At 43.9% G+C, this 19,239-nt stretch overlaps 1 protein-coding gene across 1 annotated transcript; it reads right to left on the reverse strand.

The window, feature by feature from the left end:
- Positions 1-5,021: 5,021 nt before the first annotated feature.
- C7H3orf49 (chromosome 7 C3orf49 homolog) lies at positions 5,022-14,670 on the reverse strand. Its single transcript, XM_030570497.1, is given in 7 exon segments — positions 5,022-5,216; positions 6,410-6,465; positions 6,468-6,522; positions 9,343-9,429; positions 9,994-10,045; positions 12,763-12,975; positions 14,639-14,670. Coding segments are annotated over 7 exon segments (690 nt in total).
- Positions 14,671-19,239: the final 4,569 nt, after the last annotated feature.

Here is a 19,239-nt window from a genome sequence, read left to right on the forward strand (position 1 = left end):
CTACACTAGTGGACCCAGATGCAGGATTGGGATCTAAATCTGGACCAAATGGTTTATTTGTAGTTTTCCAGTGTAGCAGCTATGTGTAGTGCATTGTAGAACCCACCAATGAGAAACAGTAATTACTCCTTCGTTTCAAATACACTATAAACCTTAAGAATCATTTCACGTTAGTATATGAAAGTTGGCTCACCAACAGCTTTAAATCACTAACATCTTAAGGTGTGTCTATACAGCAGTTTCGTGTGCAGAGTTGGAGTGTAAACAGACACCCTGTCATGTTCTACCTGGCCATGTGGACCCTGCTACCACACACTTAAAAGGTCCCTGGTGCAATTTCATCTGCTCAACTTTTAAATGGAGGTAGATCAAAGCGCACTATGGACCTTTTAGTGCACAGCAGCAGGGTCCACATGGCCAGTTAGTGCACAGCAGGCTTATGCTGTAGATTTAAACCCCAACTTGCTACAAACTAACTGTCCATATAGACAAGCCTTTATTGTAGTACTACTGTTTATTGGTACAGTAACTCCTCATTTAATGTTGTCCCACTTCACGTTGTTTCAATGTTACATCCCTGCTCAGTTAGGGAACATGCTCCTTTGAAGTTGTGCACTGCTCCCTTATAAGGTCGGTTGGCAGCCTGCTTATGAGATTCTGTGGAAGAGCAGCGACTTCACAAGGGAGCATTGCACAAGTTCTGCTTCTCCGCCTCCTCCCTCTCCCTGCACTGCCAGACAGCTGTTTAGCGGTGCTTAGGGTTTTCTGGGAGGGAGGGGGAGGAGTGGAGATGTGGGGCTTACCTGCTCCTGCCCCTCCCTCCCAGCACTTCACACTTAGGACTTTCTGGGAGGGAGACGCAGGAGTGAGGAAGCGCTGCATCTCCATTCCTCTCCCTCCCTCCCAGAAAGTCCTAAATGCTGCCAAACAGCTGTTTGGTGGCGCCTTGGACTAGTGGGGAGGGACGTGGCGTGCTCTGGAGAGGAGATGGAGTTGGGGTGGGAAGAGGTGGGCCTGGAGTGGAGCGGGGACAGGAAGAGGCGGACTTGGAACATTCCCGGCAAAATCTGAGCCTGTTCTGCGGGGAAGCTGCCGCTGCTGCTACAAAGGTGCTTCCTAGTGTCCTTGCCTGCAGCGGGCTATGCCTGTGGGGGGTAAGCCAGGGGCACTTCCCAACCACAGTACAGTACATGGTATAATGCCTTTTGTCTGCCCCCCAAAAATTTCCTTGGAACCTAACCTCCCGCATTTACATTAGTCTTATGGGACAGTTGGATTCGTTTAACATTGTTTCACTTAAAGTTGCATTTTTCAGGAACATAACTACAATGTTATGTGAGGAGTTACTGTATTGTAGTAGTGCCTAGGAGCCAGGTATCCAGGCCCCATGGTGCTATGCTCCCACAACATAGACACAACCAAAACCCACAGTGCTTATGGGCTAAGTAACATACTTAATATCATTTGATTACCACAGTTAAGGATGAAGAGGATCTAATACAATTTGCATTCAGAGTCTGTCCAGCTTTAACTATATCAATAGTAATTGAAAGTTTACTGATCTTAAAAAAAAAAAAATCTATAATATACATGATCTTAGTTAGTTGCAATTAATATAAAATCCAATATATTAGCTGACATGGAAATCAGTCAATTACAAGTGTTTCCATTCATTCTCTCCTTGCAGAAATTAAATTTATCAATGAGTATTCTAGGAGAACCTTATCAAATGTGGCATTAATGAATCTGATTCTTCCTCCTGGGTTAGTACAGAGCTAACATCCCAGTACAGCATTTGAGGGTACTATTCTACAGGCTGTCTTGATCTTGTGTGATCGCTGAAGGGGTCATGGCACTTTTTGCAAGAGTAAAAGCGTTAACAGTGGTGTGGCCAAATTCCAACTTTTATAACGACATTCTGCTCATTTAGTTTTCTTCTGTAGCTTGTAAGATAAAATATTCAATTCCTGTCCAAAACCACTACATAATATTAATTACCATGTAACATTCTGTATCCAGCTGCTTTTTAGAAGTTGCTAATGTAAAACATACACAGTAGAATTTTACTTGAAATATTGACTGGGTTACCTATTGTTAGTTATTGAATTTTGCAAATTAAAGAACAAAACCAAGTCCGGTTTATTTTTTTTTAAAGAGACACTAACAAAGAATAATTTGTTCTGACTAGTATAGTTCAGTTATTGTTTCCTAATAGTATATGAATTAGTAAGTACTCTGTAGCGTATTGTGAAAGAGTAACAATGCTTAGTAATAAGAACGGCCGTACCGGGTCAGACCAAAGGTCCATCTATCCCAGTATCTGTCTACCGACAATGGCCAATGCCAGGTGCCCCAGAGGGAGTGAAGCTAACAGGCAATGATCAAGTGATCTCTCTCCTGCCATCATCTCCATCCTCTGATGAACAGAGGCTAGGAACACCATTTTTACCCTTCCTGGCTAATAGCCATTTATGGACTTAGCCACCATGAATTTATCCAGTTCCCTTTTAAACATAGTTATAGTCCCAGCCTTCACAACCTCCTCAGGTAAGGAGTTCCACAAGTTGACTGTGCGCTGTGTGAAGAAGAACCTCCTTTTATTTGTTTTAAACCTGCTACCTATTAGTTTCATTTGGTGACCCCTAGTTCTTGTATTATGGGAATAAGTAAATAACTTTTCCTTATCCACTTTCTCCACATCACTCATGATTTTATATACCTCTATCATATCCCCCCCTTAGTGTCCTCTTTTCCAAGCTGAAGAGGCCTATCCTCTTTAATCTTTCCTCGTATGGGACCCTCTCCAAACCCCTAATCATTTTAGTGCCCTTTTCTGAACCTTTTCTAGTGCTAGAATATCTTTTTTGAGATGAGGAGACCACATCTGTATGCAGTATTCGAGATGTGGGCGTACCATCGATTTATATAAGGGCAATAATATATTCTCAGTCTTATGCTCTATCCCCTTTTTAATGATTCCTAACATTGTTTGCTTTTTTGACCGCCTCTGCACACTGCGTGGACATCTTCAGAGAACTATCCACGATGACACCAAGATCTTTTTCCTGACTTGTAGCTCAATTAGCCCCCATCATATTGTATGTATAGTTGGGGTTATTTTTTCCAATGTGCATCACTTTATATTTATCCACATTAAATTTCATTTGCCATTTTGTTGCCCAATCACTTAGTTTTGTGAGATCTTTTTGAAGTTCTTCACAATCTGCTTTGGTCTTAACTAGTTTAGTTAATCATCTGCAAATTTTGCCACCTCACTGTTTACCCCTTTCTCCGGATCATTTATGAATAAATTGAATAGGATTGGTCCTAGGACTGACCCTTGGGGAACACCACTAATTACCCCTCTCCATTCTGAGAATTTACCATTAATTCCTACCCTTTGTTCCCTGTCTTTTAGCCAGTTCTCAGTCCATAAAAGGACCTTCCCTTTTATCCCATGACAGCTTAATTTACGTAAGAGCCTTTGGTGAGGGACCTTGTCAAAGGCTTTCTGGAAATCTAAGTACACTATGTCCACTGGATCCCCCTTGTCCACATGTTTGTTGACCCCTTCAAAGAACTCTAATAGATTAGTAAGACACGATTTCCCTTTACAGAAACCATGTTGACTATTGCGCAACAGTTTATGTTTTTCTATGTGTCTGACAATTTTATTCTTAACTATTGTTTCGAATAATTTGCCTGGTACCGACGTTAGACTTACCGGTCTGTAATTGCCGGGATCACCTCTAGAGCCCTTTTTAAATATTGGCGTTACATTAGCTAACTTCCAGTCATTGGGTACCGAAGCTGATTTAAAGGACAGGTTACAAACCTTAGTTAACAGTTCTTTCAGAACTCTTGGGTGAATGCCATCTGGTCCCGGGGACTTGTTAATGTTAAGTTTATCTATTAAATCCAAAACCTCCTCTAGTGACACTTCAATCTGTGACAGTTCCTCAGATTTGTCACCTACAAAAGCCAGCTCAGGTTTGGGAATCTCCCTAACATCCTCAGCCGTGAAGACTGAAGCAAAGAATCCATTTAGTTTCTCCGCAATGACTTTATCGTCTTTAAGCGCTCCTTTTGTATTTCGATCCTCAAGGGGCCCCACTGGTTGTTTCGCAGGCTTCCTGCTTCTGATGTACTTAAAAAACATAGTTATTACCTTTGGAGTTTTTGGCTAGCCTTTCTTCAAACCCCTCTTTGGCTTTTCTTATTACACTCTTGCACTTAAGCTGGCAGTGTTTGTGCTCCTTTCTATTTGCCTCACTGGGATTTGATTTCCACTTTTTAAAGCAAGTCTTTTTATCTCTCACTGCTTCTTTTACATGGTTGTTAAGCCACGGTGGCTCTTTTTTAGTTCTTTTGCTGTGTTTCTTAATTTGGGGTATACATTGAAGTTGGGCCTCTATTATGGTGTCTTTAAAAAGGGCCGATGCAACTTGCAGGGATTTCACTTTAGTCACTGTACCTTTTAACTTTTGTTTAACTAACCCCCTCATTTTTGTATAGTTCCCCCTTTTGAAATTAAATGCCACAGTGTTGGGCTGTTGAGGTGTTCTTCCCACCACAGGGATGTTGAATGCTATTGTATTATGGTCCCTATTTCCAAGCGGTCCTGCTATAGTTACCTCTTGGACCAGCTCCTGCGCTCCACTCAGGATTAAATCTAGCGTTGCCTCTCCCCTTTCGGTTTCCCGTACCAGCTGCTCCATGAAGCAGTCATTTAAAGTATCGAGAAATTTCATCTCTGCATTTCGTCCTGAAGTGAAATGTTCCCAGTCAATATGGGGATAATTGAAATCCCCCACTATTATTGGGTTCTTAATTTTGATAGCCTCTCTAATTTCCCTTAGCATTTCATCATCACTATTACTGTCCTGGTCAGGTGGTCGATAATAGATCCCTAATATTATATTTTTATTAGAGCATGAAATTTCTATCCATAGCGATTCTATGGAACATGTGGATTCGCTTAAGATTGTTACTTCATTTGAATCTACTAGTTAAAAAGGGTCTTAGCAACAGCATGTGCATGGGAAATGCATATGTTTTAGTTTATGCATCCTCATGGTTCTTTTAGAAGCCAGTTGAAAATGCTTAGATGATTGAAGTCTCTCTTCTCCCAGAAACTCACACTGCTGGAGTTCTGCATGTTTCTGGGCCAGTAAATCTATGGACTTTTCAGTTACTTTTTCTAAGAGATCATTCACCTGGTGTGGAACACAAATTAAAATGAAACAATCTAGTGTACAGATTGAACAGCAAATTCCTGGATGCTGGGCAGAAGATAAGTGGTTTGAGCAGAGGTGTAAGTAAAGTTACATTTTCTAATTCAATTTATGGTGATGCAACGTTGAAATAGTTACCTTCCAAGAAAATCAAGAGTCCCTATTTAAGTCATCTGCAAAAGGTTGGGGATAAAGAACCACCATGTTATAACTAGATTTAGTTAGGGAGAGTTAGTGTCACAGTTAAGATAACCAACTGATTGCTACATTTACTGCCGTTTCAAATAGTACTATGTTAAAGTAAACTAGGGAACTTTTAGTGTGCGACAGCAGTGTCCACACAGGCCAGTTAGTACACAATACATTAGTGTGCACTAGAATTTACACTCCAGTGCAAATTACCACATTTTGTAGACAAACCCTAAACCTACTTCGGTGGCATCCGTTTTTTAGCAACACATTCCAGTTCCAATCTGCCATGACTATCCTGAGAATATGTAGCTGAGACTCCCCCCACTTATTCTTCTGATTGAATTCCTCCTCCTATGAACTGTATGAGCACAGATGAGATACTCTCTGCCCTTGTTCTGGAAATTTACCCATTGTGATGTTGCTTATCTGAGTGGCTTCCACATGTACAAATATAAAATGCACTTGGGATCCCAGCTACACACTATACTACAGTTTTTAAAATTGAGATTATTCCTACCATTCTAGCCTGCTTTTTGTGCTTCTCTCTCTGAGACTGTGTGTTGCCATGATACTACATCCTAGTGCCACCGTCACATGGGCATTGAATACCAAACAGAGGAGACAACACCACAACGGTTTTTAGAAAGGATAAAGCTGATATTTCCTACACTGGGGGGGTTGTTTTTAAATTAAAAAATAAGTTGTATTCTACTGCAAACTGTCTGGGGTGCAATTTGAATATTAGGCATAGATAGGGAATATGGGCAGAATTTTTAACTTGGAAAGAAGAACAAGCATGTGATGTAACTTTGTGCACTCACAGAATAAGCGGTCATGGTGACACCAGTGCCAAGTGACACTATCACTGCCCCTTTGTGAATTTATGGTAACTTGAAGCTACATCTAAGAAAATTGCAAAAACATGGGCTTAAGATACATGGCACAGCACTAGAGAGATTACTAATTATTTTTATTACAGATACCTGCTTTTTAAGCTTTCCAGCTGTCACACCTGAATGATACTGCAGCTTCCGCTCATTCTTTTTCTTCTTTTGAGGCCTAGAAAGTTTCCCCTCTTTTTTGACAAATAAGGAACCTGAAAACAAAAAATGTATTCAGACAAGGCTAGCTAGTGTGGCTTTGGGAGGTATAAAAAAATTCTCTTTGTTTTATGGAATTGGTAAATTGTATTTCTTATAAACTGGGAAATACCCAATATATAAAAAGCATTAGACACTGAATGTGCAGCATTGAGAGAAAGCAAGTCGCCAATAGAAAAATGTGTTCATGTTCCTCTCTCATCTTCCTATTTTCAAGCATTTGTTCTTGGTTTACCTTGACCTGCCACTGCTGAAACTCTTATTTGTAATTTAGGGATAAATCATGCTACAACCTTGAAGCAGCTGGCACAAGGAGATGGGATACTAGCAGTGTTCTGCTGCTTTGCCTTCATGGCACCTTGCATGTGTGGTGGGATATCTCAAACCAGCCTACTGGTTTGCAAAGCAAAGCAAAGCACTTCTGGGTGTTGTTTACTACTCCTCTCCAATGGAGTTATTGAGACATATGTTCAATTACTGTTCATAACATGGCAGGACATATGATGTTTCCTGGGGGCTAAACATACCTCTTCTCCTCCAATTAAGACCCTTGCAGCCTATGGTCTATGCAAGGGTACATTAATTGGGATGCCATGGTAGTGTGCTATGAGAGCATCCCACTTGACTATTCGAGCAGGAGTTAAAAGCTCCTTACACCATTTCCCATCTACTCACTTTGTTTGGCCATCTTAGATGGTAGTAACTCCTTTCTGGAGAAGAAAGAGGAAGTTAGTTGAGATAGGCTGGATCTGGTGCTGTTAAAGTCCAATCGTGTTTTCTAGAAAACAAAAACCAGACAAACACTCAAAAGGGGAAAGAAAAGAAGAGCAAAGATAGAAAATGGAACTTGGGTCTCTGGTGTTGGCTCTCACTTTCCCTGTCACTGTTGGAAAAACACCAGCACAGCACATGCTCTTACCAGCCACTCTGAGACCTGGCAAACTGGTACCAGCGATGGGCTGTTTAAGACATTGCTTTTAGCTGCTTCTTTCTGATCACGGGTTTACAGCAGTGTTGCAAAATATGCAGTCTTAGGTGACTAAGCCAGAATCTTATTAAACAGAAGGCAAAAGGACAGAGATTGGAAAGAAATGAAGTAAGGTGGGGAAGGGAAAAGGATACACCGAAGCAGGCAGGGAGAGAGATGAAGTCTCATATTTCAGGTGATGGGTGGAATTTAGTCTATGCTGGTGAAGATCTGGGTCTCTCTCTCTGGTCCATTGTAGTCAGGGCCTCGCTCAGGATTGGGACAAGGAAGATCCAGGATCCCAGGAGATGATGGGGATGGCAGCCATGATGGTGAAGCTCACTCCTTCCCCTTCTTTTGTCTTTCAGTCAGCCAGTGTTGCAGAAGCCAACTTATCCCCCCAGTCTCTTTCTGAGGACCCCAAAAGGGGGGTGATGGTAATAGTCCATCTCATCAATATTTTGGCCTAGTTTCCAACACACCAATTTTGGTTAGCTGATTTCTCATTCCACACTTTTCTTGTTTACCAAGCATGGGTTTAAATACAGCCCTCAAGTTACATCAGTAGGCCTTTTTCTTTGGACTAATTCAATCTCTCTTGCATTTGCTGATTTTCCCCATCAGTATTTGTTGTTACCAGTTACTGTGACATTTTATGAACTTTCACTCACTTCTTACCATTGAGCTCACAATTAGGGTAAGCTTGTAGGCCCAAGTATCGCAACAGGCCCCAGTCTATTCGTCTCCCAGGGCTCTCGCTACACTCTTGCTCACACAATGTCCCCTTTTGGAGCTATTCCACTTTGTATAAGTAAATATTCGTCTGGCCACAGAGAGTTTAAATGGAATGTTGTTTTCTGCCCTGCCCTAACAAATGGAAACCCAGGGAAGATCAATGCTATGCAAGTGTGGGCCTGTCATTAGGGGTAACCAGCAGGTGGCACTGGTCTCCACTCATGCCGCACAGCTAGAGCTTGTCATGAAAGCAGTTTTTCTTGGAACATTTCACACCTCTCTGTAGACTTCCCAAAGGAACCATGTTAAAATTTATTTATTTGTAAGCATTTTTGTCAAAAGTGTTTCATTTCTGAGGTTTTTCCATGTTTGATTTTTCCATTCCCGCCCACCTCCACGGTCATTTTTCCATTGAAGATAAAAATGGAAGATTTTGAAAGTGTTTTTTGTGAAAAATGTGGATTTTGAAGAGAGCCGTTTCTGACAAAGTTATTTGGCTCCATTCATGACCTGCTCCAGCCCAGCCGGGGCATTCAGAATCCCTGCTCCCCTGCCCCTATTTGAGGGGTTCTCAAACGGGGGGTCGTAAGCCCTCAGGGGGTGGCGAGGTTATTATGTGGCGGGTCATGAGCTGCCAGCCTCCACCCCAAATGCTCGCTTCGTCTCCAGCATTTATAATAGTGCTAAATGTAAAAAGTGTTTTTAATTTATAAGGGAGGCTGCAGGGGTGTCCTCAGAGGCTTGCTGTGTGAAAGGGGTCACCAATGCAAAAGTTTGAGAACCACTACCCTAGTGCTCTGTAAGGCTGCCTCCACCCTACTGCAGCAGGCTGCTCTCTGCCTCCTGCCCCTGCTGACTGACTGCTTGCTGCCAGAACTCCCCTTGCTGGTCAAGACATGAAGAAGGATTTCATGGGTGGCTGAGCATCACAGACAGGGTCTTCCCAGGTGGGAGCTGGGAAGCAGAGTCTACAGGGACAGGGAATTGAATTAGGAAAATATTCTGGGTCTGAGCCTCCAATCAGGCAAATCTCCCATTGACTCCAGTGGGGCCTGCACACACAATGTAATAAAAGACCTTTTTTTTAGTTGTCTGACCATCATCAAAATTCTACCTTTTGGAGTTCAGCTGTCAGAGATGTCACCAACAAGTGTCTCCTGGTTTGTCTTGCTCTCAGAACTGTGTTTTCCCCAATTATCCTCTCTGCCAGGGCCGGTGCAACCATTTAGGCGACTTAGGTGGTCGCCTAGGGCGCTGGCATTTGGGAGGCACCATTTTGTTTGGCAGCAACCGCAGCGGCCGGATCTTCCGCCGCCCCGGTCGCCGCCGGCATTTAGGCGGAGGGAGCTGGGGCAGGGGAGTGCAGGGAGGGCCACCTGAAGCAAGTAAGGGGGAGGCAGCACACAGGGGAACTCCCCGCCCCAGCTCACCCCAGCCCTACCTTCTCCCCAAGCACGCCATGGCTGCTTCACTTCTCCCATCTCCCAGGCTTGCGGCACCTAAGCTGATTGGTGCCACAAGCCTGGGAGACAGGAGAAGTGAAGCAGCGATGGCGTGCTCGGGGAGGAGGTGGGGCAGGGGTGAGCTGGGCTGAGGGGGGTGCCTCAGGGTGAGGGGTGGGAAGTGGGGAGCTGCCGCAAGGGGGGGCGCCTCAGGGTGGAGGGGGGGAGCTGCCATGGAGGGGCAGCCTCAGGGCGGGGGTGCGGTGGGGGGGATGGCACAAGGTGAAAGTTTCGCCTAGGTCGTGAAGCACCCTTGCACCGGCCCTGCTCTCTGCTTGTTCCTCCATGACATTCACATCCAGCTGGATGGTTACTCTGAAAGCAAAGGAGATGGAGAGAGTTTAGAAACATCACAGTGCAGTTTCTGAGCTAGAGACAGACAGCTGTAAGGTCAGCCAACATACAATAATTTGTGTTCTTTATATTCTCCTCTTCCCTCATTTCAGTTCTTCCTGTGCTGTGACACAAACACTGAACACCTACAGGCTGGAAGTACTAATGCTGCACGGTCTCAGTGAAACCTTTCATTGCTTACTAGTCCCTTCTAGGGACAGCTCTGGTGACCGACCTTCTCCTCTTTATCTCCTGCTCTAGTTCCAGTATCCAAACTCGCTCCCATCCCAGTGCTAACACCAGGAGCTTCTTGATAGAAACCAACTCTGTGTGTTATTTTCAAAGGGTGTGTCACATATGTTCTTCTTTGAGTGATTGCTCATGTGTATTCCACAGTAGGTGTGTGTACTCACCATGTGCACTGGTGCTAGAAGTTTTTCCCCTTGCAGCACCCCTGGAGTGGCGCCTGCCTGGTACGGTGTAAGGGGAGCTGCTGCACTCCCCCCAGCCTCAGTTTCTTCTTGCCAGACAACTCCGGCAGCGGGGAAGGGGGGTGGGATGTGGAATAGACACATGAGCAACACATCTCGAAGAACACCAGTTATATAAAAGGTAACCCACTTTTCTTCTTCAAGTGATTGCTCATGTGTATTCCACAATAGGTGATTCCAAACGATATCTGCTGGAGGTGGGTTGGAGTTCACAAATTCTCGGGATAGAACACAGCCCTGCTGAACCCAGAGTCCTCCCTGGTTTGGGAGACGATCGCATAATACAAGATGAACATGTGAACTGAAGACCATGTAGCAGCCCTACAAATGTCCTGGATGGGGACATCGGCCAAAAAGGCAGCCATGAGGCCTGCACCCTAGTTGAGTGTGCCCTCACAATTGACGGCAGGGGATTCACACCAGGTCATAACAGGTACGGTTACACGATGTGATCCCATTGGAGAGTCGCTGAATGGAGAATGGAGATCAGCCGACCCTTCATGCATTTGGCCGAGGCGATGAACAGCTGTGAGGATTTTCTGAATGATTTTGTCCGCACCAGGTAGAAAGCCAGAGACCGTTGCACATCCAGTGTGTGGAGGTGGTGCTCTTCACTGGATGCATGGGGCTTGGGGCAGAGGACCGGCAGGAAAATGTCCTGACCTATGTGGTAGGCGGAGACCACCCTTGGGAGGAAGGAAGGGTGTGGGCAAAGCTGGACCATATCCTTACGGAACACCGTGTACGGGAGTTCAGAGGTCAGGGCCCTGAGTTCCGAGACCTGTCTAGATAACATGATCAACACCAGGAAGTCTACCTTCCATGAGAGGTGCGGCCAGGAACATGTAGCAAGCAGCTCAAATCGGGGGCCCGTGAGGAGGGCCAGCACCAGGTTCAGGTCCCACTGTGGGACTGGGGGCCTGATGTATGGGAAGAAACAATCCAATCCCTTAAGGAATTAGCCAGACACAGCATGGGAGAATACTGTGTGGCCCTGCATCGGCAGGTGGAAGGCCGATATGGCTGCCAAGTGCATCTTGATGGACAAGAGCGCCAGGCCCTGGGCCCTAAGGTGAAGGAGGTAATCCAAAATGAACTGGATTGGGGCAGCCATGGGGAAAATGCCCCGTTCATCTGCCCATTGGGAGAACTGAGACCACTTTGCCACTTTGCTTATGGAGGATTGCTTACCACAACAACCTATGGTGTACCTCATCCAGTGCCCCAAATGCCCCAACAACTATGGGGGTGATACCAGACAAGCACTACCTCTTGAATGAACTCACAAAGAAAAGTGATAAAAGACACACAAAAAAAAACCCATATCATCCATGGGCAAACACTTTCCACAAAGCGAGCACTCCATCTCTGACCTATCAGTCCTCATCCTCAAAGGAAACCTGCACAACACCACTTTCCAAAGGCAAGCTTATTTTACAGAATCACCTCTAGAAATTAAGGCTGAATTGTAGACTAGCACTGCTGATTTCTTGGAATGAAAGGGTGCTATTAGTCAGCAACTACACTTCATTCAATGAAATTGCCATGCAGTATCAAACAGTATATCTGACGGAAGTCTGCAAGATCTTGCACCAATGCAGAAGTATACATAAGAAGAACCATTGGTCTGACCTCGTATGGTCAGTCTAGCCCAGTATCCTGGCGTTCAGCAGTGGCTAGTGCCAGATGCTTCAGAGGGAGTGAACAAAACAGGGTGATCATCTAATGTCCCTATCCCTGTCATCCATTCCCAGCAGCTGGCAGTCAGAGGCTTAGGGACATCCAGAGCACAAGGTAGCACCCTCTGAAAACCCTGCCGCATTTTCCAGAGAAACAGTACTAAAACTTTGATTGAAAGTGTGAACATGTAAACCTTAAACTCAGAATTTCTGGGGCTTCCTAAAGGTCAGTATTTGTTTCAGAGCCATGTTAGCTCTCATGAACCTAGTCCTGTATTTCTTGGACACACTCAGAAAACCTGGTTCTGCTACAGAGAAGAAAATCCATCACTGAGGTTAATGAGAGGATGGAAATGAGGCACAGAGAAGGAAGGACTGAACTCTCATTCAATGTTAAATTACTATTCTGAGAAAGCTTCCATGTTTTCATTTTTGGAAATCCTCTGGGAGATGGCAACTCCTCAATTATTTTTGGAAGACGTCCATGTGCTCCAGAAAAGCCACCTGCTCTGTAGCTAGTTAGATTTACAGGGCTGTCATCATGTAGCTTGAGTTTTTTAATGTGTTCGTCGATAGGACAGAAGCATTTTTCCCCATTGTTGTCTTCATATGCATCATAAAACCTTTTTTCTCATTTTCACAGATTTCAAGACAACCTGAGTCACTTCCACTGGAGGAGTCATCTTCTCTGGGTGTCAGGAGATTTCATTTCAGTAAGTTAGCAGACACAGCTCTATGCCATCTGAGACAAAGAAAAATGACATGCAGTAAATATAGCATTTAAATACCTTGCGTCTGACACAACGGGGTTTTTTAAAGTCCTGTGTCTAACATTGGGCCTAACCCTTACAGAGCCGAGCATCTACAAAATCCATTAATGGGTGACACGCTGGCCCCCATGAAATTACCAGGACAGCCACTAAACTTCAATGGGCTTTTGTCCATTTTCTCCTGTTATGGCCTATTGAAAATGTAATGACCATAGAGAAGTTTCAAATGATAAAAGGTGGGAAGAAAATAAATGTTCACCTCTGACATCCCCACAAATGCCAATATCCCACAAACCCAGCATGTTGTATTTCAACTCAGCACCATTTTTTTCTTCTGTGAAATATGGTGAACACGGAAAAGGAGTTTTAAAGTGAAGCGATGTTTTGAAAGTTGATTGGGAATTCACTTCTGAAAAGTTTTCTAACATTTTTCACACAGAATCTCTCCGGGCTGGCGAAATGCCGACATTTTGCTTTTGTTTGGTTGAGTTGCTGCCAAGGAGAATAATTACCTTTTAGTACTTTGGGTGTGGGAGTTGGGGAAGCACTTAAGCATGTACTTAAGCAGTAACTTCAATGGAATTTAAGTACTTTGCTGAATCAGAGCTGTACTGGGGAAGTTATAATGATATATGAAGTGGTTTGTAAAACCCTGCACTAAGGAAAACAGGAACTGGGCTCACTAGGAGCTAGCAGAACGCTGAGGAAGAGGTAAGTACACCTCTATCTCCATATAACGCTGTCCTTGGGAGCCAAAAAATCTTACCGCGTTATAGGTGAAACTGTGTTATATTGAACTTGTTTTGATCCACCGGAGTGCGCAGCCCCACTCCCCGGAGCACTGCTTTACCGCATTATATCCAAATTCATGTTATATCGGGTAGCGTTATATCGAGGTAGCGGTGTACTTGCCCACACCAGTTTTTTTATGTTATGTTCTGTAGTCAGGAAGCAAGAACCAGGATACTATTAAACAAAAGATTAATCTACAAGAAGACACTCAGCAAATCTGAATTAACTGCACTAAACCCCTGTGCGAGCATGTCTACATAGAATTAAAGTTGCCTTCATTTGGTTTTAACTGCATTAAGGCCACTTCAATTCTGAATAAGTATCCACACAGGGATTTAATGCAGGTCACTGATCCAATTTAAATTAACATCTTTAGTTAATTCAGATTAATTTTACTGGAGAGTCTTTAAGGCCCTTATCTATGTGGGAAAGTTATATTGGAATAAAAGGGGCTTGTATCTGCATAAGAGTGGCTTTTTGGCTGGTTCCGTTTATGCCATTTGGCAAGGCGTTTGAGCTAAACCAAAAAATCACTCTTCTACCAGACTAAGAATGTCCAAATGGAGGTTTACATTGGTATATAGCAGTTTAAATTCACCCCTTAACTTAGACCTTGTCTATAAAGGAAAGCTTTTGGGGGGCATATAAACTGTTTGTTTCCTTTCCTGCTGACTCAATCTTAACCAATGTGTTTCTTGCTGGGTTTGAACCAGGCTGAAGCAAATGCTTGATCTGGTTGCACATTCAGAAGTATATCCTCAAGGCTCTACACAGAGGTACGTTAATCTCACCATGGCAGAATGCAGTATCGTGTTGCTTCCACTACCCCTCCCTTTTCATTACCTGACAGCCTGGGCCACAAAACTCTTAGTCATTGTGACGTTTGGTTACATTCCCCCCCCGCCCCCCAAAAAAAAAAAAAAGCAAGGGGCAGAGTGAAGGTTGCGGAGTTGGTGCTAGTCAGATGGGAGGGACAAGGTTTAAAAGCAGTGGGAACTGGCTAGGTTTTTGACTGTTTAGCAGGCATTTAAAAGTTTAGGTGATGGATAATTTTTTGTTTAAAAAAAGAAAAGTAATGTTGGGAGTTCAGCTGAACTCCACTGAAGCACAAGGTCAGCATGAACTCTTTTGTAGCCAAAGCAGCAAAGAGTCCTGTAGCACCTTATAGACTAACAGATGTATTGGAGCATGAGCTTTCATGGGTGAATACCCACTTCGTCGGATGCATCCGACGAAGTGGGTATTCACCCACGAAAGCTCATGCTCCATAACGTCTGTTAGTCTATAAGGTGCCTCAGGACTCTTTGCTGCTTTTGCAGATCCAGACTAACACGGCTACCCCTCTGACTTTTGTAGCCAAGTTGCTTCTCTGTGAATTTAGAATAGCCCTGGTATTCGCTTAAACCTCACCTCTGCCACGGTGGCTACAAATATCTTAGTAGTGGTCTGGCAGCTGGTGTGCGCCGAGACCACAGCTTCTGATGCTGGCCAGAATTGTCTCATTGTCTTCCCCCCACCCATCCCATCTGTCTGTTGTAGCCAATGGTTGTCTCCTGTCTTCTCCTTAGGTTGGTAAGCTCCCTGTGGCAGGGACCATCTTTTTATTCCACATCTGTACAGGGCCTAGAACAATGGGGTTCCCATCCAAGGCCGAGTTTAAGTGCTACCACAATACAAATAAAAAAGTAAACATGCCACAAAAAAACTGTATTGACTGTAATAGGGCAGTAAATCCATACAGTGTTTAATGAGTGATGAACTATTGGTTGTTACATGTGGATCACTTGATGATTCCCTGTTCTGTTCACTCCCTCTGGGGAACCCGGCACTGCCCACTGTCAAAAGATAGGATACTGGGCTAGATGGACCTTTGGTCTGCCCAGTACAGCTGTTCTTACGAGTAATCACAACATCTCCATTACCTTTGTCTATTGCATTGAATATTTTTAAGTTATACCTTATAAGCTGTGCCAAAAATAATAAAACATATTTTGATCCTCCGAGTCTTTATGCTTATGATGTGGAGACAAAAATATCTAATCCCAATTCAATATGTAAGTTTATTATTAAGTCTAAAACCCATTCAGGCAGGGAGCAAAGAGATCTGTGTTTGAATTAAAGTATTCCAGATAACAGCAGCAATTTTGTATGAGCTGAGATTTTCTCCAGTTACCTTGTATGCATTCTCAATGCCTTAACTCAGTGGGGATTTTCCATTTGTTTTAAAGCATGAGGTGAAAATTGTATAACTTTCTCCCTCTAAAGACCAATGCATCAAACATACTGGGCCCTGTTTCAAAGTATTATAGCCATCCCCTTGCATTCTACTGGATCATGATCTATAGCTGCACTGAAGTCATTAGTATTACTTACCTTTCCATCCCATTATTCTTTTTGATTTGCGGTATTTTATCATCATCATGTGCTCCTTTTCTGTAGCTCCTAAAAGAGTTGGAAAAATGCATTTGCCTATGGTGCATAGTTAGTTCACTGCAAGCTAATTGACTAGTATAGATTCTCAGCCTCCTAATAGTGACACTTTTAGACTGTCTAATCAATTTGCAGATGTTGAAGTGGGTGCTTCTGTCTCAGACCTGCTTTTAGCCAAGTTTTAGGAATTTCATCTCCGTTCACTGTTACGAGAAATGTCCTGCTTGAGGTAACTTGGGGTGATAATAAGTAAGTTTGTCAGAGCTATGGGATATTCCATGATGTGCAGCTAAACATTTTGCAGTGTATTCCTTACCCAGCAAGTGAACAACATTTTAGTAAGACAGCAGTTTCCCCCCTGATGATTTATACCCGGGGCAGCTAGCCTGAGCCGTTGCTCACCATGGTCCATGCTATCACGACTCCATTACTATTTTTAGTCAGCTAGATCAATGGGAACTAGTGTGGGTGTGCCTCCCGACCTGCAAGTGTAGACAGAACCTGACACACCCCTCCCACCACCCCTCATCCTGGGACTTAAGAGGGGCTTGTCCAAAGGGAAAGTCTGCCTGAGGTTTCACAGATTTTACCAAAGTAATAGCTAAGATACCCAGAAAGTCTTCACCTCTATGGCTACACAGCCGCTGAGAGGTGTGAGCTCCAGCCTGGGTAGACAGACGCATACTAGACCTCTTAGACTAGCCGCCAAGCGTGGACCCAGGGATCGAGCAGGGGTTCTAGCTTCACCTGGGCAAGGCTCTCTACCTGCACTGGGAATCAGACCCCACAGCAGCAGTGCTGACACATCCTTGGATTTTGAGAAGCACACAAAGCCCAGACCTGTTTGGTGCAGCCAGGAGAGACAGAGCCAGACCTTGTTCTACAGAAAAACATTCAGAAGGGAAAGAAGGAACGTAGACCGCTTCTTCAGTCATGATGTTGGGCGGGAAGGGATGGCCTCAGGATGCTATAGGCATCTTTCAAAAGATTATCTCCTTTCTGAAGGGAAAGCTGAGGGGCCTCAGACCTCCCTTCAAGATTTCGAGAGTGTGGACAGAGAAGGTGGAGATGGGGGTTGTTTCAGAAAGAGAGAACCAAGGAGCCAGTCATGGTGCCACTGGAGGGAAAGAGCTGGGCCCGACGACCAGTGTCTGCAAATATTGCTAGTAGACCATTAGGAATCAACATTAGTCAATTAGCTGAAAGTTCAGTAGCCAGGAGCAACTAGAACCTCTCAGAGGATTGGAGTGGGGACCTCAATACCTTTGCAAAGTGACTCTCACTAAAGCCACTCTTCTGAGACTCACATGGCCTGGAGGGCCCAATCCTACTGCTGCAGCCCCAGTGAAGCCAATGAGCCAACCAGTATTGCCATTTCTCAAGGGTCGACCAGAAATATCCCAGGACTCAGGATAAAAATCCCGAAGGCCAGCCACACTACATAATGCTGATTTACACCAGCTAAGGTTCTGGACCTCGGTTTTCAACAATGCTCTGTGAGTCTGGCAGTTTGGTTTCCTGGGGCAGGAAGTTTGCGAGCATCTGCTGGAAGATGTGTTTCCAGTAAAAAATATTTTAAAAGAATAACAAAATTAAACATCCCGAGGGAAGCAATTGCAATGTCTCCAGTATGTGCCCTACATCCTGCCGCCTCCCACCCAGAAAACATACCCCAACTACCATCCAGCAAGCCGCACACCTCCCTCCTGAAAAGTCTAAAGTAAAATTGATGGGACATTTGGCTTGCTGGAGAAGAGAATAGCTGATATGGGGAGCAAGGAGCGTTGGCACATAGTAGCTACTTGTTTAGCTACCTACTCTGCGTCTACACATACAGCATGTATCGAGCCACAAACACAAGATCAGTCAGAGCAGAAGCTGAATTTGAATATTTCACACAACTCAAAAACAGTGTAACTGGCCAAATCTCTGGCGTAACAATCACCATCCATGTTCTCTGGTTTAGGGGTAAGCATGCATTGGCACATCAGTGCCAACAGATGGCAGCAGAGGTTAACAATATTTTTCCATTCTTCCCTGTTGTTCCTGGGTGTTTAACACATACATGACTGTTAATACTCATGAATACTTAGTTTCATTATAGTTCAGTCCTGCCCATTACATGCTACATAGTTAATCTGAATTGTACACAAGTCCTGTATTCTGATTCTGTTTTTCCCAGCTTTTCTGCTTTCCTTTAGGGAAAATGCATAACGCATGTTCTTCTGATTGGAAGTTGGTATTGTGCTGGCTTTTTGTGCGAATAAAAGGCAGAACAGTTTAAGAATTATAGTGATATTTGACTTTTCCAGGATACTTTACATACTATGGCCTCGACCCTGCAAAATGTACATATATCCTTAATTTATTTACGACTAGACCTTTTGAAGTCAATGGAACTGTTTAGCAGCAAAGGGTTACGTTTATCTGCATAGGATTACACCCTTCACAGCTACAAACAGCTTTACTGAAGTGCAATAGGCACGACAATGGAGATATTGTCCTGTTGCCCTAAGGTAAATATTTAGAGTTATGAAACTACTACAAGTTCTTCAACATCCACACAGAGCAGACAGGACCTTGGTTTTCAGAGTCTCCTCTGAAAACTCCGCCCGCAGAAAATTGGAATTGACGTGTGTTTCGACATTAATACCTTTGTTAGTCTGTAGAGCCCCTAGCATGCTGTGAGCACAATATAAATGTTAAGTAAGGATAGCCCCCATAGCTATATGAAAAGGGATGATTCACCTTACTGGCAGGCATAGCTATTTCCAAGGAGATAGTTTAAGACCAGAAGGTAAAGTACATGATGTAGACGGAGTTTGGACTTGCTAAGGGCCTAGTTTTGCCAGCACTAAAGCATGTGCATAACTTTGCTCATGAGCTGTCCCATGTGGGAGAGGACATGGAATAAAAACTGTGCCATTTGTGGTTGGCATCCTTTCAGTTTGGGGCCACTCCAATACCGGCTTTGCAATTCAATTGTCATAAACATACAGTTAAGGGTTAATGCC

This window comes from Gopherus evgoodei, chromosome 7 (assembly GCF_007399415.2).
Source record: "Gopherus evgoodei ecotype Sinaloan lineage chromosome 7, rGopEvg1_v1.p, whole genome shotgun sequence".
Classification (NCBI taxonomy): Eukaryota; Metazoa; Chordata; order Testudines; family Testudinidae; genus Gopherus; species Gopherus evgoodei.